The sequence below is a fragment of the Peromyscus californicus genome, unplaced genomic scaffold, assembly GCF_007827085.1.
Source record: "Peromyscus californicus insignis strain IS unplaced genomic scaffold, ASM782708v3 Scaffold_19__1_contigs__length_69161282, whole genome shotgun sequence".
NCBI lineage: Eukaryota > Metazoa > Chordata > Mammalia > Rodentia > Cricetidae > Peromyscus > Peromyscus californicus.
The window spans coordinates 26,506,169-26,530,122 of record NW_026294491.1 but is presented as its reverse complement, the minus strand read 5'-3'; the positions used below and the strand labels follow the sequence as shown (position 1 = coordinate 26,530,122).

At 46.8% G+C, this 23,954-nt stretch overlaps 1 protein-coding gene across 6 annotated transcripts in view; it reads left to right on the top strand.

Moving 5' to 3' along the window:
* Nucleotides 1-23,201, top strand: part of Ascc1 (activating signal cointegrator 1 complex subunit 1) — a 106,360-nt gene extending 83,159 nt beyond the window's left edge. For 5 of the 6 annotated variants that reach the window (XM_052744916.1, XM_052744919.1, XM_052744920.1 and 2 more), the window contains exons 10-11: nt 21,126-21,247; nt 22,925-23,201. In XM_052744916.1, coding sequence (XP_052600876.1) covers nt 21,126-21,242 — 117 coding nt within the window. In that variant the 3' untranslated portion in view covers nt 21,243-21,247; nt 22,925-23,201. The remainder of the gene's footprint in view (nt 1-21,125; nt 21,248-22,924) is intronic. The other variant, XM_052744917.1, reaches the window with a different exon arrangement.
* The last annotated feature ends 753 nt before the right edge of the window (nt 23,202-23,954 follow it).

Sequence of the window (23,954 nt, the reverse complement as noted above, 5' to 3'; positions counted from 1 at the left end):
CAAGGTTCTGGAGGGTCTAGCCAACACGATAACGAGACGTTGGCCACAGTTCGGCAGAGGCAGCAAGTGCAAAACAAAGAACCAAACCAGGAGGCTGGCACTGCTGTCCTGGACTCCTGGCTGGCTCTCCTCAGAACGAAATGTGGTGACATTTCATGAATATCCTCTAAGCATAAAGCACTAAGCGAGATGCCGATGTGCATTTGAGGAAAGGGGAATGAATATTCAGTCCTCTGAGCTCATTCCCATGAACTCTTTAAATGGGCACCTGGTCTTATTGTAGGAAATGCTCATCTGCATTCATGTCTAGGGATCTGTTCATTTTCTTTTGTGTGTTATTCACTGAAGAAATGAGTCAAGTTTGGTTCTCTTTAGAGTCATTGTAGTTAGTGTGTGTGCACGTACATACATGTTCTTGTGTGGGTGGGAAGATACATGTGCATATTGGGTCAGATTTCATGTTGAGTGTCTTGATGACTGCTTCCCCTCATTTATTTTAAAAAATATTTACATTTTTTTATGTGTATGAGCATCTCTCTCTCTCTCTCTCTCTCTCTCTCTCTCTCTCTCTCTCTCTCCACACACACACACACACACACACACACACACACACACACACACACACACACCCCTGTGCGTGCTTGATGCCCGTGGGAGTCAGAAGAGGGCATCAGATTCCCTGGCACTGTAGTTAAGATGGTTGTGAGCTCCCGTGTGGGTGCTGGGAACCAAAATTGGGCCCACTGCAAGCGCAGATTTTAACAGGTTTTCAGACAGGGTCTTTTACCAAACCTGGAGTTCCCCAGTTTGCTAGACTGGCTGGCCCTTGAGCCCCAGGGGTCCTCCCTTTTCCTCCTCTCTCCATCGCACCTGGCTTCTCTGTGTGGGCTGTGGGGATCCAAACTCAGGTCCTCATGCGGAAACAGCACTGCCCACTGAGCCATCTCCTCAGCTTCCGTTGTAGCTGTTGCTGTCGTTGTAAACTACCAACAGCGTGTGTGTAGCTGGCATGATTGTGAGACCGACCGTCTCTTTCCAGAAGTTGAAACTGTACCCCTAGACAGCAGCTGCGCACCCCATCCCTGCAATTGCAGGTAACCTGCATTCTTCCTGTCTGTGTGATTCTGACCTTTCTAGGTACCTCATATATGGAGTCACAGGTTTGTCTTTTGTGTGGCTTATTTCATTGAGTGTGTTGTTTGGGTTCATCCATTGTGTGGCATGTATCAGAATTTCATTCCTTATTATATGACTGACTATTATTAATTGTGTGGTTTTAATTTCAATGTGAGAAAAACAGTAGCGGAATGTACGTCTGGACCCAGAGATGTTGATGGGACACATCCCCTTTGAGGTAGACTACTGTTGAGGCACCAGACCGGAGGCTGGGGGCGATGGCCCAGTGGGCAGAGTGCTGGCTGTGTGTGCTAGTTACTTTCTGTTGCTGTGATAAAATGTCATGTCCAGAAGCAACTTAAAGAAGAATGTTTGTTTGGGCTTACAATTCTAGACGATTAAGTCCGTGGTGGTGGGGAGTGCATGCAGGAAGCTGGCTGGTCACATTTCATGTGAACACAGGAAACAGCAAGCAAGCTGGAAGTGGGGCAAGGCACTCATTCTCAAAGCCCACCCCAATGATGTGCTTCCTACACCGAGGTTCCAAATGTCCTCAAATTCAGTAATCTCCCTGAACAGTGCCACCAACTGAGGACCATGTGTTCAAATACAGGAGCCTGTAGGGGACATTTTTTATTCGAACCACCACATGGTATATGTATGAGGACCCTGAGTTTGATTCCCCAGAACCCACATAAAACCTGGGCATGGCAGTGAGTGCCTGTAATCATAATGCTGGGGAGTGAGAAGACAGATGGATCCCTTGAGTTCTCTGGCAGACAGTCTAGTCAAAACAGTATCACTCTCCAGGTTCAGGGACAGTGATAAAAAGGACACCCACCCAGTGTTGGCCTCTGGACTCCACCTGGGCATGGCCTGCAAGGCTAAGTGCACACCCACCACACATGCAGGCACACACACACACACACACACACACACACACACACACACACACGGCTCCTGACTGAAGGAAAGCATGGTGGGTAGGTACCCTGTGGCAATGGTATCTGATTATGATTCCAAATGTTAGAGAATTAACACAAAAACAAGCGACGTCAGTAGTACTGTGAGGCAGTGATAGCTTTAAAAAGGACAAAATCCCAGCCATGAAGCTATTTTAGAATCAATGCTGAGCATTATTTTCAAAAATTAAAAGCTAGGGAGAAAGCAGTCTGGTTAGAAATCCAGCAGAAGTCCAATTACTCTGTTTTTAGATTGCCATGGCGTTCAACTCTCAGGGCATGCTTGGACATGATAATGTTCTTTCTTCCAAAGAGCCTTTGACTTGTCTGACATCTAGCCACACCTTCACAGAGGGAAGGAAGGCGGCTGTCTGAGCTGGACTGTGGAGCCATGAGTGCGTGTCACAATGTGTAAAGCGGTGGTGATGCTTCTGAAGGCATGTTTCCTGTAGCTCTGGCTGACGGTTCAGTCTTGTCTAATGAGGTGAAAATAACGTAGTTGATAGCATGTGGCAGTCTGCCTTCTGTCTTGCAAGGAGCTGTTCCTAGCCCAGCTATTATTTGGACAGCTATTGTTTGTGCATATGTAGACACTCTGTTGCCTGAGGATATCTGATTTGCTTTGTAACTTTTGGACACCATCCCCATGTTGGAGAAAGTTGGAGTGCAGATGGCCTGGTCCTGACTTCTTTCCCCTCCCTCGTCTCCTTTTTCTCAGTGTGTTGCTTTGACATAGCCAACAGTCAGTGCTGGGATGCCTGATCTCCCTAAAGCCCCAGGCTGAGAAGTCACTTAGCTGCCTGCTCCGGAGAGACGAGATCTAGGGCTCCGCTTCTGCCGACCTGCCCTTCCTTGCTGTGGGCCTTCTCTGTGGGTTGAGTACCGTTACAGGTACTGTCTGCAGGAAGGTGAGCAGACAGGAAATAGAAAGGAGTGGGACAGCAAAGTTTAGTGAGCACCAGCTCTTCCCAGGCAGCCGTCTGCAGAGACATCACCTGGGTGAGCTCTGAGAGAGCGGCCACCCTCGGGCTTGGCGGGGCTTGGCGGGGGTTGGCCGTACAGGCTTGGGGCCTGAGAAGTCTCTAAGCCAGCAGCCACCAGACAGTTTACTGTGATAAAGCAGTAATATCCATGCCTCAAGGCAGGGCTTTCTGGGAAGGAAACTTGGCAACAGATTGAGCTGCCATCGGCCCGCCTCAGATGCCAGCTCTCGAATGGCACCATGTGTGGCCTGCACTGAGGTCAAGCACAGCTTTCCAGCCCTGTCAGCATGGCCTCCTGTCTCCACCTCCTCCTCCCCAATCCGTGTTTTTTTTCTTGCTACTTTTCAAAATGGAAAGGCCCTGCAGGGAGGGGAAGTCCCTTAGCATTTTCCATATTGAGGTACTCAGCAGAACTGTCTGGCATCCTGTTTGTATATAGCAGTTTTAATTCACTCTCTAATAGGTCATTTGGCTTTACCAGCAGTCTTAAACTTGATAATACTTGCATCAGCAGTGAGGTGCAGGCCGGACGTCCAAAAGTGCAACCCTGAGAGATTACTTGCAGGTTTTATAGCCTCCATTCCCTGGCTGTTTGTCGCCTCCCTAGGCCAGGCCAGGCTATAAACAGACCTCTTGCACACTCCAGCAGAGACCTGAGAATGATGGGGAAGTCCCTCTTCTCTTCTTGCAAGGAAACCCATCCTTGTCACAGAGATGAGGAGCCAGTTCTGTTGTGGCATGAAGCACTGTGGTGTTGTTTGCCTGAAGGAACAAGAAGCAGGCGTGCGTGCGTGTTGACAGGGTGGAGGGTTGTAGCTGTCCTGATGTGCACATAGCGTTTTGCACTTTCCGTATGGAGACTCCTGCTGATAGGACTTCTCCCAAGCACTGCTCTTGGCCTTGCTCCTTGGCTCTGAGGTGCCCAGGCTTTCTGTGAGAACAGCACGTCCTCTTTTTATTGGCTATTATTAGCTATTGTTATTGACTCTGATCGCTGCAGTCTGAGGTTTCAGATTAAAAGTAGCCTCTCTGCCCAGACTCAGGGCTGTATTTGAAGATGACTCAAAGATCCTTGCCAACAACAATGCCTTTTGTTCTGAAGATGTTACTGTTCCAGTCTTTACAAGTATTACAGCTCCATGTGGACAGATTGTGGCTATAAAGATTCCTAGTAAACCTTCTCTTTTTCTCCTTTCAAGGAAACTGGGTTTTGTTTGTTCGTTCATTTATTTCTGGAATGATCTAGTGGAGATTGGAATCAGAATGTGCAGTAGTTTGGGTCTGGAATGTCCCCCAGATTCCTGTATGTTAACATCTTGGTCTTGTAGCTGTGGTGCTCTTGGGAGGAAATAGAACCTTCAGGAGGTGGGGCAGAGGAAGTGGTTCATTGGAGATGCACCCTTAGAGGGGACTTGGGGATCCTGGTCCCTTCTTGCTTCTCCTTCACTTCCTGGATGCCATGAAATAAGATTTTCTCTGCCACGCAGTTACATGTGGTGTGGTGTGCTGCCACAGGCTCAGAGCATTGAGGCCACGAGATCTCTGAAACCAGGAGCCCAATAAGCCTTCCAGCCCTTGAAGTTGATCTGTGACACAGAGTGGAAAGGGAGGGACTCAGCACGCAGAACTGTAACTTCCCTATGTTTCCTATTGTAAACACAGGGTGTCTTTACAAAAGGCCATCCTGTTTAAAGGTGGAAAAATGGTGACAGAGACTAGCTCCACGGTCATTGGTGGGAAAGCGTTAATACCTGGTTTACCTAAGAGCCTTCGAGGTCCTTTTCAGAGGAATTTGTCAATGCTGGGGATCTCAGCCTCCGACACTCCGGGTCCTCTGTGTCACTGAGCGCCACCCTGAAGAAGGTTCCATGTCTCTGTCTTGGTGAAAGGGTGTGTCTGTGTGTAGGAATATGGCTTGCCCTGGGGTGCATAGGCACTGCCTGTGTGGGTAGTTTTAAGGAGATGGCTTTTGCTCTTGGGTGTGCTTGCCTGCCACCTCCTTGCCTTTTCGTTTCCCGCACTTGCTCTCACAGAAGGATCTTGTTTGTGTGCGGTCAGAAGACAGGGTGAGAGAGGAAGACTTGAGGGCTGCCCCTTTGGCAGGAACCCAGAATCACTTTTTAGGTTTGAGGAATTTTAACAAATAGAACTTAGGAAAAAAAAGTGTTTCTGATCCTAATTGTGAAACAGATTAGTAAAATATTTTCAAAATTGATTATATTTTTAGCCTGGTAATGTAGTTCTTTATAAATTTTCATTATATTTGTTGGGGGGCAGAGCTGTGGCGTGTGCGTGTGTGTGTGTGCATGTGCGTGTGTAGGTCAGAGGACAACCCGTCTTGAGGCTGTTCTCTCTTTCTGCTGTGTGGGTCCCAGGGACTGAACTCAGGCCCTCGGGTTTGGTGTCACAAGCTCCCTGCTCACTGAGCCGTCCCACCTACCCTGGGGTTAACACGTTTCTGTTGATTACCTAACATCCTTTTTCTGAGACAAGATCTCATCCCAGGCTCAACTCAGATGTTTCTGTGTTGCTGAGAATGATTTTAACTTCTGCTCTGCCTGCCTGCACAACTCAGGTGATGGGTTTTCAGGATGGAGCATCACTGTGCTGGGCTTCTCCAGTGCTGAGGATTAAACCACGCTTAGGTCCCCATTCTCACTGCCTGACGTTCCGATCCTGTATCTGTAGGCCTTTTTCTTGAAGAACACTTCAGAAATGCACCACTTTTGAAAGTTATTTTTAATTAGGATCTCCCAGGGGTCGTGACTGTAGTTTTTACATCATTTGATCCTCACACTTAGCCTGTGTGCCATCTTTCCTCTTGTTACAAGAATGCTGGCCTCAAACAGCTTACGAGAAGGAAGAATTTGCGTGCGTGGGCAGAACACCATGATCAGGGGAGCACATGGTGGAGGAGGTTCTTAATCTCAAGACAGAAAAGAAAGAGGGAGGAAGGGAGTATGTTAGCCTTCAAAGGCACAGCCCTAGTGACCTGCTTCCTCTGTTTAGTCCCCACCTCCTCAAGTTTCCAGAACCTCCCACAGAGTGTCACTAGCTGGGAACCAAGCATCTAAGAGTCCACAGTGTAGTAACGGTTCCAACATCTCCACACGTTCAGGTTCAGAGACCCAAACTCACACTTCCCATTCCACGGGGGAGGAACAGAACAGCAAGGAGGCAGCCAAAGGAAGAGAAAACACAGCAGGCAAACACTAAATCCCATCGTTCCATGGCTGACATCTGGAGCATGTGGTGTGACTCGAGCTCCAGCAGACTTATGTAGCCCTGTTCTTAGGATGGTCTTGCCATTTGCAAACAACATGGCTTTTCTCTTGGCCCCCTGGGTGGCTTTCTTTAGCAGACATTCCACATTCCCAGCATCTCCAATATCCCAGGATCGCCTTTGCAGCCTAGGCTATACCTTCACATCCTCATCCATTGCCCTTGTAAGGGCTCCCTGCCGCACACCACTCAGCCTCTCAGAACTTTGAAATCTGGGCAGAAGCCTCCATGACTCTACACTCCTTGGATTCTGTGTGCCTGTAAGACCAGCATCATGAGTTGGGCTCCAAAGTCTGCTACCCTTTTGAGCAGTAGGTGGACCCTTTGGATCATGGCCCCTGGCCTCTGAGTGAGGGTAACTAAGCATGATCAGCTGATTCCTGGGTAAACAACTTCATAAGTGGCCCTGTACTGTAGGGATGCTTCGGCCACCCTGTATTCTCAAAGGAGGGTGTTTTAAATGGATGTGTGTGTGTGTGTGTGTGTGTGTACACACACACACACACACACACACACACACACATAACACATACACACACACCCTTGAGGCCATGGTGGGTAGAGACAGACCAGTTCTAAGATACCTTTAAGTCTTCATTCTGATGACATTGTTCTCCAGGAACAATGTTTTCCTAACTGCAGTGTGTTTGTGGAGGGGAGGAAGATGAGTTGGGCAAGGGTCTCACTGTGAATTCTAGTATGGTGGTTTGAAAGAAAATGGCCCCTAAAGGGAGTGGTACTATTAGGAGGTATGGCCTTGTTGAAGTCGGTGTGGTCTTATTGGAGGAAGTGTGTCACTGTGGAGGTTGGCTTTGAAGTCTCATATATGCTCAAGGCACACCAAGTGTCTCAGTTCACTTCTTGTTGCCTACAGGATGTAGAATTCTCAGCTACCTCTCCAGTACCATGTCTGCCTACATGCCACCATGTCCCACCATGATGATAATGGACTGAACCTATGAAACTGTAAGCCTCCACCTCAATTAAATGTTTTCCTTGGAGCTGGAGAGATGGCAGCAGTTAAGAGTACTGACTGCTCTTCCAGAGGTCCTGAGTTCAATTCCCAACAACGATATGGTGACTCACAACCATCTATAATGGGGTCTGATGCCCTCTTCTGGCATGCAGGCCTACATGCAAACAGAGCACTCATACCTAAATAAAATACATAAATAAATAAATAATTAAATGTTTTCCTTTATAAGAGTTTCTGTCATCATGGTGTCTCTTCACAGCAATAGAAACCCTAAGACAGAAGTTGGTACTAGGGACTGGGATATTGCTGTGATAGGTCTGGCCATGTTTTTGTTTGGAGGAATTTGGACTTTGGTACTTTGGTTAGGAAAGCAGTGGAATGCTTCAAGCACTGCTTAATGGGCCATACCAGTAGGAGCATGGAAGACAGTGGTGCTGAGTGTGATTTTAACTGTGGGGTGCTGACTCAAGAGTTTTCAGAGGAGAAGAATTTTAGTGTGTTGCCTAGAGATCATTCTTGTGATATTTTGGTGAAGAAAGTGGCTGTTTTTTGCCTTTGTCTGAAGAGTCTGCCTGAGGCAAAAGTGAAGAGATTAGGATTAATTTCATTGGCAGAGGAAATCTCAAAACAACCTAGTGTAGACTCTGTGGTTACTAGTGTTTATGCTTATAAGGATTTATAATGAAAAGGAGCAAGCTGAGGAGAAAAGGAGCCCCAGGAAGTGGAATGGAGCTGAGTCCTGAATTCAAGGAGATAAACAGATTAGGAAATAGAATAAAGGGAGTGGTGACCTCAGGGCTAAATTTCCAATTTGTGAAAAGGAATTAAAGAAAAGTTTAGAGCTGGTTGTGGTGGTGCACACACCTTTAATCCCAGCATTCCAGAGGCAGAGGCTGGCAGATCTCTTGAGTTTGAGGCCAGCCTGGTCTACAGATCCAGTTTCAGGCAGCCAAGCTTAGGCAGTGAAGATAATCATAGAAAACAGAAAGCTCATGAAGGTGTAATTAAACAAGGAAGCCATGTTCTAGTCCCAGCAAGCAGCAGAACCTGACCGCTTCAGCCATGTGGTTCTGACTTTAAGGACAGAAGAGAGGGGCTATGAAGGTTGCTTCTGCAACTAAGGAAAGCCGCGAGGCCAGGCATCTGTCAGGGGGTCCCTAAACGGAGGCCCAGAGAGGCCATTTCCCAAAGCTGTGAAGTTGAAGCCTGGACTGCCTTGGAGACCCCAAGTTGTTGGAGATGCCAGAGCTGTGGGATACCTGCTGAGGAAAGCTGCTAACAGGGAGTGGAACCAGCCCAGGAGAAAGAAGTGTGTTACAGTCAACAAAGCTGACAAGATTTGGAGATCTGAAGAGCGTTTTGACATCAGACATGGAGATGCAGAGTTCGGAGTTTGCCCAGCTGGTCTTCAGTCTTGCTTTGGTCCAGTATTTCCTCATTATGCTCTCTTCCCTATGTTTGGAATGGTAATGTATATCCTGTGCCATTATATGTTGGAAGTATGTGATCTGTTTTTTAATTTTACAGGGGATTACAGTTAAGAGATTGCATGAGTCTCAGAAAAGACTTTGAACTTAGACTTTTAAATAAGTTTGAAACTATTATAGACTATGGGTACTTTTGAAGTTGGACTGAATAAATTTTTTCATTATGATATGGCTACAAGCCTTTGGGGACCAGGAGTGGAATGTGGTAGCTTGAAGAAAATGGCCCCCCAAGGGATTGTCACTACTAGGAGGTGTGGCTTTGTTGGAGGAAGTGTGTCACTGTGGAGGCAGGCTTTGAGGTCTCTTATGTGCTCAAACCACGCCCAGTGTTTTAGACCACTTCCTGTTGCCTGTGAGTCAAGATGGAAGAACTCTCAGCTCCTTCTCTAGCACCGTGTCTGCCTGCATGATGATAACAGACTAAACCTCTGAACTGTGACCCACCACAATTAAATATTTTCCTTTAAAAGAGTTGCCCTTGCCAAGGTGTCTCTTCAGAGCAATAGAAACCCTAACTTAGACACCTAGGCTGCCTTGAAATTCACTGTGTAGCCCAGACTGGCCTCAAACTCATAGAAATCTGCCTCAGCCTCTGAAGTACTTGGATTACAAGCATGAGCCATCATGCCCAACTCCTTACCTGAAACTTTATACTGACTTTCATGGCCAAACTACAAGTGTTTTAGTCTTTCAACCCTTCTTCTTGCTCCTGATTCTGACTATAAACTTGGTCAGAAGTGTAGGGTCCGAGGAAACGCTAAAGGAAGACCCCAGACTCTAATAGCGTGCACAAGCAAAGAGCGTTTATGTACCAGCATATGTGGGGGGTCATTCACCTGTACAAAATGGGCACGGCCCTGAAAGGAGTGTGCAGGCTCCTTTTAATCACAGGTAGGGGAATTTCAGGAACAGTGAGGTCATCTCAAATATGATTGGTTAAGCAAGCAGCAGTTACATTAGTGCATGTTTAATTGGCTGAGGTTTTATCTGTAGACATACTTGGGTAAGTTTCAAGGGGGTTCAGGATTTGTCCTTGAGACATTGTGGGGATGACTCAGGCCTTGTTCATGCTCTCTCCCTCGTCCCTGAATGTAATTTGTTGATAAATGGCCCTTTGTTGAGAGAGACACCTGTTTGCCCCTCTCAGAGACCTGAAACCTAAGTTTATTTGTGAAAAGGGGGAAGTTTAAACCCTTCAAAAAGCACCCAGCAACCATGCCTGATGCAGACTGTCTTGAAATGTCTGCTAGGTTTGTTAGCCTGTCACTTTTAAGCTCAGCCTCTGACAAAATTGTAGGACATAGAAAAAGCATAGGCTGTTGTTCTCTGCCAGAATGTAGCACAAACGGCTTCCAGTCCAGTCCTACTGCAGGTCTGCCTGTCTGAAGCCTCTCAGTCTGGCCTTGACTTCTTTCTTTTTTGTTGGTCTGGTCTTCTGACCTCATAGCAGAATCAGCCATGTTACCGGCTTCTAGCATTCTAAGCTTTTTGTACCCGCTTCTTCGCACACTTCCAAATTCCCTTGGCCCCCAAACAGTCCCAAAGGCTTCCAAACCACAGTGTGAATCCCAGAAGTGTTTTTTGTTTTTTAATGGCCAATGCAATCCAGTACCTGATGGGAACAACTTGTGGGAGGAATTTATGATTATTATGATGATGATTATTATTGGTTCACAGTTCAGAAGTTCAGCATGCAGTACTTGGCTTTGTTGACTCTGGGCCATGGTGAGGCAGAGCGTTATGGCAGCAGAGGAGTGTCGCTGAGATTGTCCGTCATATGGTGGACAGGAACCAGAGTGAAGCAAGAGGCCAGGGACCACGAATAATCTTCTGAGGCACACTTCCAGTAACCTACATCTTCCTGTTAGGTTGAGGTCTCATATGTGCTCAAACCACGCCCAGTGTTTTAGACCACTTCCTGTTGCCTGTGAGTCAAGATGGAAGAACTCTCAGCTCCTTCTCTAGCACCATGTCTGCCTGCATGATGATAACAGACTAAACCTCTGAACTGTGACCCACATCTTAATGTTTCCAGGACCTCCCAAATGGTGCCACCAACTCAGGACTAAGTATTGTGGAGCATTTCCTAGTCAAGCCATAACAGCCCTGAAATAAGTGAACACTTGGCTGTGAGCGTATGCACATAGCTAAAAGGTGGAATTTTCTCCCAAGTTGGCATTCTTGGATACAGATTTGTTATTATACTTGAGCATGTACTGCCTCATGGTCACAGCCTTCTGCTGGCCAGTATGCGAGGCCTGGTACTAGGAGCTCCTAAATTTATCTCAGTGTTAGTGGTCCCAGCCTGTCTCTGTTTCTTATCTTTTAAGTGAGACTATTTAAGTCAGCTCTGGTTCTCATCACAACAATTTTTTGAAGGGTTAATGAGCTGGGATTTGTCAGATACTTTTAGATCCTTAGATGAAAGGTGTTATTTAACCACAGCAAAGATTTGTACTAGGAGTGCCTTCCCAAGGAGCATGCAGTGCTTGTCACTGCCTTCAGTTATCCTGTTACCTGCCTTCCCATGAAGGGAGGGAGGTGGGAAGCCTTGTGCTTAAGTATCAGGTAGTACCATTACTGTTACTTTTCTCTGTAAACAGGCAATTGTGCAGAAGTAGAAGTTGGTGGAACAGCATGTAAGACAAACAGTGGGGAAACTTCTAAGTAGCATGCGTTTGGTATTCCTTAGCCCCTTAGCTGTGGGCTTCAGAAGTCTAATCATGTGTGTGAAAACAAGAGACAGCACCCTTCCTTAGGAGAGACCAGCACAACCTTAACGGCCCACTCCGTCCCACCACCTAGTTCCTCTATATTTGAACCAAATACAGCATACAGGTTAGCTTAACTTATGGGTACCAAGAACGACTCATATCGTGTGGGACTTACATGGTGTGTGTTGCCTGTCTGCCTGCCTCTCTCCTTCCTTCACCCTTCCCTCCCTTCCTTGATGCTAGGGATTGAGCTGAGGGCCTCACATATTCTAGGTAAGCTGCTCAACCACTAAGTTACCTCAATCCCATCACATACTTTAAATTTCCATTATGAACTTTAAAACTGGATTTTCTCTTACTGAAATCAAGTTATCTAAGTCCATCCAGCATGAGAAGTACATTTTCTAGAAGAGAGATTTGGGGGCAAATAAAAGCACTTGCCACGAAAGCCTGATGTCCCGAGTTCAGTCCCTGAAACCCACAATAGGAGAGAACTGGCTCCCATAAGTTATCCTCTGACCCGCACATGACTCTGGCACAAGCATGTCCCCCACCTCCACACACCCACACACAACACTAATAATAAAGAAATGAAACCCTTTTATTTATCATTGTGTGTATGTATGTGTGTATGGGTCAGAGAACCTTTTCTCGTTCTGGGGATTGAACTGAGGTCGTCGGGTCTTAAACATCAGGTGCCACTACCAGCTGAGCCAACTCCCTCTCCCATAAATAAACTTGGTTTTCAAAAGACGAATCTTTGGAGACTGTGAGCACTGCTTTGTCTGGATTGAAGAAGACAGGACCCCAGCAGGCCTGTTGGTTCTGTACCTTGAGGGCACAGATGGGACAGGCTCCTCCCCATCTTCCTCCATTCCAAGATTTCTAGTCTTTCTGGTGTTTGATGGTTATGCCACCGAGCTGGGAGGAAAGAGTTGAAGGTCCACGATGAATGCCAGGAAAAATGACCACAGTCAGCCCTTCAATCCTGCCATCTGTTTTCCTTCAGTGTGTACCACTGCGTTACCAGAAATCAATAATTCCCTCTGTGCTCTCCAGAGGAAACAGACATGTACAAACTAAAAATGGTGGACTCCACAGACATGTGAGCATGGGCAGCAGGATGCTTGGAATTGTTTGTTTTCTGAGACAGGGCTATATGTAGCGCAGACTCATTTCAAACCTGTAGTCTCCTACATCTCCCTCCCCAGTGCTGGAATACAATGTATGTGTGTGTGTGTCACAATGCTGGCTAGGAGGATTCAGTTTCAACTTTGAATTCTCTTTCAGGGAATCCTTTTTGTTTTATTTGTTTGTTTTCAAGATGGTTTCCTTGTGTAGCCCTGGCTGTCCTGGAACTCACTCTATAGTTCAAGCAAGCCTTGAATTCAGAGATCCTCCTGCCTCTGCCTCCCAAGTGCTGGGATTAAAGGCATGCAGCACCACCACCCAGCTTTACTTTTTTTTGTTGGGGGGTTGAGTTTGAGACAGGGTCCCTCTATGTAGCCCTGGCTGTCCTGGACCTCAGCATGTAGACCAGGCTGGTCTTAAGCTCACAGAGATCCACCTGTATCTGCCTCCCAAGTGCTAGGATTAACGCAGGTGCCACCACACCCAGCATGAACTCTTGGCTTTGACCTTAAGCCATTTTATCCCAATTGTTGTCAGTTCTTCTTTATTGGTGGCAGAAAAGTTTATTTAATTTTCTGGGCTACTTCTGTTACATTTGTAGTTGAAATTTAAAATAGATGATGGAGTTGGGGGTACAGTGCAGTAGTAGAGTGGTTTACCTAGCATATGTGAGGACCTGGGTGTCGTCCATTTGAAAAAGCCGAGCATAGGAGAGTGTGCTTACAGTTCCAGTGCTGGGGAGGCAGAGACAGGCAGACCCCTGGGGCGTTCTGGCCAGCCAGTCTAGCCCAGTCTTCAAACGAAAGGTCAAGTGAGACCATGTCTCAAAAGATAGAAATAAAAAATGATGTCTGAGGAACAACAGCTGAGATCGTCTTCTGGCCTCCACGTTCGTGTGCATATTTGTGCACATGTACCCCCCCACACCTGTTACCCCCCCCCCCACACACACACATGAACACACATTAAAGAATTTTTCTTTTTTTGTAGTTTTTAGATAGGGTCCCACTATGGAGCCTTGGCTGGCCTGGAGCTTCCTGTGGAGACCAGGCTGGCCTCAGATTCACAGACATTCACCTGCCTCTGTCTCTCAAGTGCTGGTGTTAAAGACATGTGCCACGTTGCCCTGCAAGAACTTAGTTTTTTCCTGATTCTTTGAGTACACAATGAAGGCTAGCAGTGTGTACATCACAGTTTTCAAATGCCTCTCAGACGTAGATATAAGAGCTTCCCCTTAGATTATCCATGTTCAGTCTTCTTGTTGGCCAGGGAGAACACAAACACTGGCAGTCTTAAATTCCATTTCAGAGGACTGGAGAGGTGGCTCAGAGGTTAAGAGCACTGGTTGCTCTTCCAGAGGACCCGAGTTCAATTCCCAGCACCCACATGGTGGCTCACAACCATCTGTAATGAGATCTGGTGTCTTCTTCTGGTGTGCAGGCATGCATGCAGACAGAACATGGTATATATAATAAGTCTATAAATCTAAAAATTTTTTTTTTTTTTTTGGTTTTTCGAGACAGGGTTTCTCTGTGTAGCTTTGCGCCTTTCCTGGATCTCACGCTGTAGACCAGGCTGGCCTCGAACTCACAGAGATCCGCCTGCCTCTGCGTCCCGAGTGCTGGGATTAAAGGCGTGCGCCACCACCGCCCGGCCTCTAAAAAATTTTTTTAAAAATTCCATTTTCACTCCTTACCACATAGTCAGTAGTTTTGCATAGCTGTTTGTTATGTTCCTTTACAATAAGTCTTTAAAAGTCTGGCTTTCACAACCTCAGAGCTGTGTGTGTGTCAGAAAAGTGCTGTGCAGAGAGAATGGCTGAGGCTTCAGAATCCCCGGGGGGTTGTTATAAAACAGGAGGAGGAAAACTCACCATGACTAAAATTCTCTGACTGTACTCTTTTAATTTAAATTTCCCATCAGACCTGTTATTTTCTAAACAACAGAATGCTTTACTCTTCATGAACTACCTTAAGTTCAGAAGAGCAGTCGAGGGTTGCTGGTTTTCCCTGCTGCTTTTGAACTTGTAAGTTAACTTCTTTCTTCTGTCTCCCCTTTTCATGTAGGTTCCTAATTCAATAGAGCAATTGAGTTGATTTATACTTATTTTCATCCACAATTTAATGAACATTTTTTCAGCTCAGCTGCAGTCACCTGACCCACAGGTTCAGGGAAAGAGATGATTGTGCAAGCCATGTGTTGACCTTTGGTGGTTAGGCTAGGCCTTCAGGAGACCTCTCTTAAGGGGAGCTGCCCACACTGAGGGGTCAAATGGCTCAAGTCTAGAGTCAGGCTTCCTGAGGGGAGTCTCAGTTTTCTACCTCACATGATAGGAAAAGAGACTTCTTCTCTCTCACCAGGTCCTCTTACCAAATTGGAACCCTTTTCCACTAGGAACTGAGAAACCAGTAACAGGACTGTATTCGGCAGTGAGGGGACAGATTCTTGGCCAAAAATGGGAGAATTGGAGGACCATCTTACAAATCCACCCCACCACGTACCCTTAGGGACCAGGAGGTTCCAGATGTGAAGGAGTGGGATATGCTAATGAAGGGGGAAATATTCATGTCTTTTCTGGGGATCCCCCAGGAGCTCCCAAGCATGTGGGCACAACCTCTTTTTCTGTGGTTCTTTCCTGTTGTCGTGGAGTCTGTCAGCTGTCCCAGTGCTGTGGAATGCTCACTCTGGCAGCCATCTTGAGATCCGCCAGTTGGCCAGCCCGTGGAAGGGCAGCTTCCGCACTGGAGGCGTTCTGTCTTCAGGGACAGACAAGATCGGGCAGGAAAGTCAGCTGGGCCAGACGAGCAGTCCAAGACTAGGGCAGGGCGCCGGTTCGAGGCCCAGACCCTCCAACAGGAGACGGGTTACCAGGGGAGCACACACATTCATTCAAGTCGTGTACGACACCGGAGCCTCCAGAAGGGGGCATACGTACCGTGTTCATTCTTAAGCCTGATCAAGAGTAGAAGGTCATGGGGAGGTGAGTTGGAGCATAAGAGAATATGGTGGGCTAGCAGTGAACTGGAAGGACTTACTGGAGGACAAAGAGAATTTTCCCCTCCCTCTCTCAAGAGTTTAATCTTTAAACTTAACAGTAGCTGGGTTACTAGGGAGACAGCACACTGGACTGTTACATGCACACATCAAGGGAGTCACAGAAAATATGAAACTCAAAGCTTGCATACCCAGAGGGCTGGATCCTAACAGTAATAAGCACAGCATTTCTCAGGGCCAGGAGAAGGAGAGGAGGGGAGAAAAGAGAGGGCAAGAACTGTGCAGTCCAGTACGGATGAAGCCCCACAGGCAACCAGTCCCCTAGCTGTCCTCAGAAACAGGAGAAAGTTTGTCTGGCCATAATGAGGACTTTTAGTCTCTTCTCCCTGATGATAGGAAGCGATTGCATCATTACAGGGATCCATGGGACTTGGACCAGACTGAGGGCAGTGAGGGAATGGAGAAAAGACTGATAGTGGGGGCATGTCTTTAATCTCAGCACTGGGGAGGCAGAGGCAGGTGGATCTCTGTAAGTCCAAGGCCAGCCTGGGCTACATAGAGAGTTCGGGACCGCTAGGGCTATACAGTGAGACCTGGTCTCAAAAACAAAAGCAAAAGACAGACATACAGAAAGCTGGGGCCGGGTGGACTGCGCTCTCAGATGGAGAAGCCTCAGCACCTGAGAAGCTCAGCATGTTTATTAGATAGAGTCAAACGGGCAATGGTGTTCTTGCATACAGATAGACAAGGAGGCAAGGTGTATGGTATACAGCTGGATTAAGAGGACCTCTCTAGGGAGGCAGGCTGTGAATATCTGGGGATGTGAGGGTTGGGGGAGAAAAGCATGGTAGATATTGTCTGCATATACTGTCAACATTCACAATCAGTCCCCCAGGAAGGGTTTGCCTGCCTTCTGAGCTGAGGCTGTGGGGTCCTTGACACGCCATGCCTATGTCAACACTTTCACTCAGGGCTTTCTCTGCTCCCTGCAGTCATGGTCTTCTGAGCCTGGACAGTCTCAGAGTGTGTCATATCTTCACAAAGAATGTTCTTTGTCTCTGATAATGTGGAGTCTCACCCAGGGAGTGTGTTAGGGCCCACTTCAGGGGGAAAGGGCAATAGAAGGCAAGAGAAATTATCCTGTCCCCATCGTTCCTTAATGGTCTAGTGCTGCTTGTGGGGTGGCCTGTCCTGAACCCATCACCTTCTGTGTGCCAGTGACCACAGCCTTTCCCCCGCCGCACACCGAGCAGTAAGATGAGGACTCAGTGTAGCTTCTGCTTCTTGGGGTTGTGAGGATGTATCAGCCAAACATGGTGCCTACTCAATAAATGTTGGCTCTTGCAATCTTTATTGCAGTTTATGGTGTCAGGACACTGTTTTAAAAATTTCTTGTTATGATAAATATATGAGTTCATAAAAATTTCAGTTGACAAGTGAGCACCATCATAAAGTCAAAAGAAAAAGTGACAACTTTTTACAAACAATTACAAGGACATACTTGTAATTCATAACAAAGGGTTCATCCCTGGTATGTGAAGATAACAGTTCAATGAAAAAAGGATGACTGTAAAGCTCTTTTCTTGTAACATGCTTGTGCTACGGAGTTCATGTCTAATGCATAATCACAACCCATCAGGAGCCTGGAGAAGGGCCTGAGAAGCTATAGCTGGAGATAGAACTATGGTTACAGACAGCCATGCAGACTGTGTCTGTGAATGTGTATGTGCAGTGTGGGGTGCCTGAGGGAGCAGCTCCCTCTCAGAAATGCTCTGGTCCCCTACTGTGCCTGCTCACTCTGGTTTCCCCAGAGCATCTCTCTGTCCCTCCCCCTGCTGCTTCCCATCTGCTCCATCCTTCCCATGGCTGCTGTTTCTGCTGAGATGACCTTCTGTACCAAGGCTAATCTCCCTGAGATGCACTTTCTCCAGCCTGCTTAGAGACCTCCAGTGACTTCCTCTGGGTAGCAGGAGGTCTAACTTGTGAACCTCGGGGGTCTCTGTAATCTGTTCTTCCCTCCGAAGTCTTCCTCACTGTTAATTTTCAGGACCCCTCCCGACATCTAAACTGCCTGGCCCTGCTCACCATGCTCATTTCTGCCTCTGAGCCCTGTCCCCAGTCTTGTCCATGGCCCAAGGTCCAGCTCAGTTCTGGTCTCCGCCAGGTGGCTTTGCTTGCACTCAGACCTCATTGCCCAGTGTTTCCTCGTGTCCCACTGCATTTTTGAGGCCAGAATTATCTGACAGGATCATCTTAAAGTCAGAAAGGTTTTTGCTGGCTGCTGTTTCAAAGACTGACAGTCACCATGTTGGTGCAGCATGGTGGTATTCATGGCTGTTGGAATGTGAGATGGAGCTTCTTCACATCACAGACCAGAAAGCAGAGTGAGCAGAACTAGCCGCTAGGCTGCAGCCTTTAAAGGCCCACCCTGCTCACATACTTCTGCTAGCCAGTCCTTGGCTCCTAATGGCGGCAGCCTTCCAGAATGGTGCCACCAGCTGGGAAGCACTGTTCAAAAACATGATGTGTGTGTATGTGTGTGTTAGATTCAGAGGTAACAGTGCCTGTACTCTGATCATACACTTAGCATTTGCTGAAGAGGCTTTTGTTTGTTTGTTTTGTTTTTATATTGTTGAGACAGGCTAGCCTCAAATCCTCCAGCCTCAGACTCCCGAATGCTGGGATTACAGGCGTCCCCCTCCATCCCAGCTCCAGGTAGACATTTTCATTGAAGTAGAGAATGCATATCTACATGCACATGGAAACATGTTCAGATCTGGAGGAAAACACTTCTGATCTGCTTCCTGACTCCTGAGACTTGGGAGACAGAGCCATGCCATGTGTGCATGCATAAGAATGTCCATCATCAGTGCTGAATGATACCCCACATCAGGAACTGAGCCAAGAGCAGAATCCAGTTCCGGTAGATAAGAAACAGCAAAAGCTGACAATCTGTAAGTTTCCGTTACTGACTAGGTTCTTTCTTGACAGCCAATTAGAATTGAGATATGTTTCCCACTCCCAGCTTAATTAGAGGTAATACAATTTTTGGTAAGTCCTCTTCAGGGATTTCTTGATGGTAACTTATAAATTAATTCCAGCCTACACACGGACCGGTCATCTTTTTCTCCCTCTGTGGACTTGTAGACACAGGGAGAGCTCTATAGCATGACTTTTTGTTGTCATTTTGCCCATCAAATATTCATTGGCCTCCTATAGACTACTAGATACTGTTACAGAATATAGTGCGATTTAGTTTCTCCTTCCACAAGGTTTATATTCTGATGAGTCACTAGAAATAATTGATAGCGCTAACAGCAAGGCTTCACACTAAAAATATAACAATGACTAAAGAGTAAATTAACTGAGAGATTGCTGCAAAATCATCTGTTCCAAAGTCTTTACCAGCATTCAGAGAGAACGGGAACACGGAGGTAGGAAAGGCTGTAAAGAAGGTTAGCCTGAGCTAGAGACTTATGTGTGCAAAATCCATCTGAAGGGATGTTATCAAAAAGCAAGAGAGAAGGCAGGAACTTCGGAAAATAAATGCAAGATGTAGAGAGTAGAGAGATTTGAGAAGCATCACAAGAAACTCCTGATTCTCAGCACCAGTTTACAATTTAGAAGGCGTTTTTGCTTGTCTGTCTTGCTGGCTCTCTGCCCGTTGTGATCTTTTATCCCATATGGGTTGGGGCAGTGAGTGGTGTTAATGCTCCATTGTCTTCACAGCCTGCACTGGCCTTAGAGAGTGTATGAATGTATGTTCCTTCTCCTCCTAATAGTCTTAAATACTTCATTGAAACCACGTCTAGCTAACTTCAGTATCACCACGTTCGCTGTTGGCTTTCATCAACCTGAATGTAGTGAGGAGTCTCCTGGGCAGATCATGTCCCTGGGGGTTCTGCAGGAGGAAGAGCGCAGTCGGAGGCGGGTCAGTTCCAGCTCCATGCAGTGATGCCTCCTTGACTTGGGACTGTGGACACAGGGATGGGGTGGAGGACTGAAAGGCCACCCGTCCTTTGTTTTGTCCCTTCCTTTGCCGGTTGATTATTCGATCTTCTCTGTGCCCAGAGGGCTTCAGTTTGTAAAGCTGTAAAGCTGTCAGTCTTGTTTATGTGGTTTTCACTTCAAATTAATGTTCAGCAAAGGGATTAGCAGATAACTATTTCAGCCTGAACTTCTTTACAAGAAAGTGGATATGGTTTGTACAGGCTGCCTGAGCCAGGAAGCAGAGTTAACTGGAGTCAGCCCTTTCAGAAAGACAAGACAGTGCAGCTCACAGCCTCCACGTAGATCTGTGGGGTCCAATTGATGTCGTGTTGAAGAATCAATATGTACTGGACTTTGTAAAGTTAGCTTTTAATGAACCTCAGGCATTTTCTAGGCCACTAATTGTAGGAAGAAGAAGGTGCCAGTGTCTGGGTTCGTGGGTGTGGGGGCTGGTTTAGAAGGAAGTGAGGAGACAGTAGCCTGTGAGCGGAGCACCGTTCCACCCTCAGCTTCTGTTCAGCATTGTTGGGTACTTGTGTTGAAAGGCTGCTAGCAGCTGGAGCACAGGCAGAGACCTTGGATACAAACCCCAGGACCCAAAACAGAGAAAGAAAGGGAGGATTTCTTGGGTTCTTTCTGACTGTAAGCAGAGCAATTCTTGCTCCTAGCAGGTTAGACACTCCTCCCACCCCAGTACTTCGCAGGCCTGACCTTGCTTAGCTTCTGAGATTAGACTGGGTGTGTTCAGGGTGGTATGGGCACAGGCTGCTCTTTGGCAGCCCTTCCTCAGTTCCCTGGGATGAATTCCAATGGCATTTCAGGTTCTGCCTTCTGAATGCATCTTCACAAGGTCAGGTCCTTCCCTCCCACTGATGCTCTTGAAAGCACTCAGAATGGAAGAGTGCAGTATGGAACGTTTCCTGGAGGATGCTAGCCTAGATCTCCATCTAATTAAAGGGCCTTCATAAGCATCCAGTATTCCTCTGGTGGTGCTGCATGCTTGAGGAGTGAGTGTCCACATCATGTGTGTGGCACTGAGCTTTGTCTTCTGCTCCTAGTAAGAGCTGTTGACAAGGCAGAGGAATGCGTTCTATGGACTTCTATGTTGCCCTAGGAAAATCCGATACTAATGGGTCTTGGTCAGTAACTGAATCAAAAGCATTTTGTCAAGCCCCGAGAGTCTGATTGCTGCCCCAGGATGTTTATTACAAGTTCTCGATCATGTCTGCTCAGTAGATCCATCTCGGCTTTGACTTTGCAGCTCTCCTTTCTAGTGTACTTTCTCAGGGGAGACTTGAGGATTAATGAGAAGGAAGAACCGGCTGTTCCTTCTCACTCCACCCCCATCCCTCCTCTCTAGGATCATTATTCAGAATAAACACTGAGAAGAGAAACATGGGGGGAGAGGGTGGACTTGCAGTGTGGTGTTCAAAGGCAGATGGGACAGTGAGCACTGCTTCTCCAGCCCTCTTTGGTTTCTTCCTTTGCAGAAGTTTGAGAACTTTTACTTTGGTTCCCTGAAGCTCAATTCCATTCACATCTCCCAGAGGTTCACAGTGGACAGCTTTGGAAACTACGCCTCCTGCGGACAGGTTGACTTCTCCTGAAGTGGGTATGAGAAGCACTAGAAATAGAATGTCTTCCTAAGGTAGTGAAGACAGTCACTGGGGTGTGGGGTGGGAATTCAGAGGATGTGCTGGTTAGTTTTTTGTCAGCTTGATACAAGCTGTAGTTGTCTGGGAAGAGGGAACTTGAATGGCTGACATGCATCTATGAGACTGGCCTGTAACCAGGCATGTCTGTGGGGCATTTTCTTGATCAATGATTGATGTGGGAGGGCCCAGCCCACTGCAGCTGGTACCACCTCTGGGCAGGTGGTCCTAAGGTGTATAAGAAAGCATGGGGAGCAAGCCATGAGGAACAGGCCAGTAAGGCACGCCTTTCCTACCCAAGCTGGTTTTGGTCATGGTCTTTATCTTAGCAATAGGAGGCAAGATTAGTGCAGAGGCTGACTGTCCTGAGTGGTCCCCTCCGAATTCCCAGCTCCATGTTGCCTTTGATGGTCGTCCACAGTCCCACCGTATCTGCCAAGATGCTTGTGGGTGCAAGGGGAGCTTGAGCCAATCAACCTCTGGCTTGTTCTAGTCTGTGTGTTAGGAAGAAATATAAATAATGTAAAATATATCATCTTAGCCATTTTAAGTCTAAGGTTTGTTTATTAAATACGTGTGTAACATTGCCACTGTTACCGACACTCAACACTTCATTTTCTAAAACTTGAGACTGTATCTTCAAGTAGTTTCCTCCTTCTTCATTCCTCCAACCCCTGGCGACCATTGTCCATGATTGTGACAGCTGAGTACCTCATGGAAGTAAGAAGCACACAGTGTTTGTCCTAGCATAATGCCCTCAAAATTCACCATGTCATGTCATCTGACAGTCCTGCCTTCCTTTTTAAGGATGAAGAATATTCCATTGTATATATACCTCATTTTGTTTGCACATCTGTCCACAACTGACCCTTGGGTTGCTTCCACATCTTGGCTACTGTGAATAGAGCTGGTCCAGACCTGGGTTCACAGATGTCCCTTCCACACCCTGTGTTCATTTCCCTCACTAGCCAGAGATTTATCTTTAGCAGTTACAATTAGATTTGTGTTGCTTGATCTGTTCATTTTCATCCTAAAATTAGTCCCTAAAAGTATGTTTTGGGGGGCTGGAGATATATCTCAGTTGGTAGAGTGCTTGACTAGCTTTCACAAAACTGTGGGTTAGATACGAGCACCATGTATAACAGTATAGAATGGCCCATGCCTGTAGTCCCATCACTTGGGAGGAGAAGGAGGATCAGAAGTTCAAGGTCATCCTTGGCTACATAGAGAGTTCAAGGCCAGCCTGGGATATATAAGACCAAACCCTTCCCCCTCAAAACAAACAACAACAACAGCAAACCCCAAGGGCCTAGAGTCCTGGGCCAGTGGTTAAGAGCATTGGCTGTTCTTCTAGAGCACATGGGTTCAATTCCCAGCACCCACATGGAGCCTCACAACTGTCTGTAACTCCAGTTCTAGGGGATCCAGTGGCCTCTTTGTGCCTCCACAAACACCAGGCACTTAAATGGTGCCCAGACATATATGCAGGCAAAGCACCCATACACATAAAATAAAAATAAATAAATTTTAAAACAAACAAGCAGCAAAATTGTTAAGAGTCCTGTTCTGCCACATCTCCCATTGCCCTCCCACAGCCCCGATGGAGTTACGATAGCTCTTTTCTGTTTCCTTCTCAGGAGAAGAACATCAGAGAACCGTGACTGCAGCATCAGGAGCCTGGAAGTGTGGCAGAAGCAGGCACTCCGGCCTCCAGCTGACTGGGGAGGAGAGAGCTCCAGTCCACACCCTCCCTCCTGCCCCTCCCTTTCTGTCTGTCTTCATTCCTTATCCTCATGACCCCTCCTTTCTGTGAAGTCTGCTCCTAAGCCTGGTGTTAAGATCACTGTGTTGGGGAGATTGGCTTCTCTGTGCCATGGGACAGACCATTTTCAAATATATGAGATTCCCAAGTTACTGTGTTCTCTTTAGTATGATCTGTGCGCCATTATCACTACGTTGGGGCTACCAGCTTCAGTACTTACTCACTTAGCTGTCCTGTCCACCAAGGACTCCCAAAAGATTTCCACCTTGTGCTGGTGAGAGTCAGGCTTTATATCTCACCTCAGGGTGTTACACAGCACAGGACTCTATTTTGACTCCACATGCCTCCCCAGAGCATCTCTCCCAGCTGTTGGGTAGCCTTGTCCACCAGGGTACAGACACCATCTTTTGGGTGTCAGCGATTGATGACTTATGCTTGTAAGAATCTTTAAGAGTTTTGTTTTGGAAATTGTTGTGTGCTATGTCTGTTCTTAACAGAACGAGGACTTCTGTTATCAAATCTCAGAGTTCCTGCCCCTCCACATGTGAGCAGATGCTGTATTGTTAGCTGATTTCTCAAGCGCAGAGGGGATATGTGGTGATGGCAGTGTGATGCCTAATGGAATGTATTGTAGATTTCTGTGGTTTGAAGCATTTGTATATTGGTAGATAAATATCAATAGAATTTTTTTAAAATTATCTTTTGTTTTTTGAGATAGTGTCTCTATGTAGCTCTGACTGGCTGGCCTGGAACTTGGTATATAGACTAAGCTGGCCTTAAACTCACAGAAATCCTTTTGCCTCTTCCTCCCAAGAGCTGGGATTAAAGGTGTGCCCACTATGCCTAGTCAAATTTGAGAAATAATTTTTTTACAAACAGTAATAATAGCCAGTATTAACGGAACA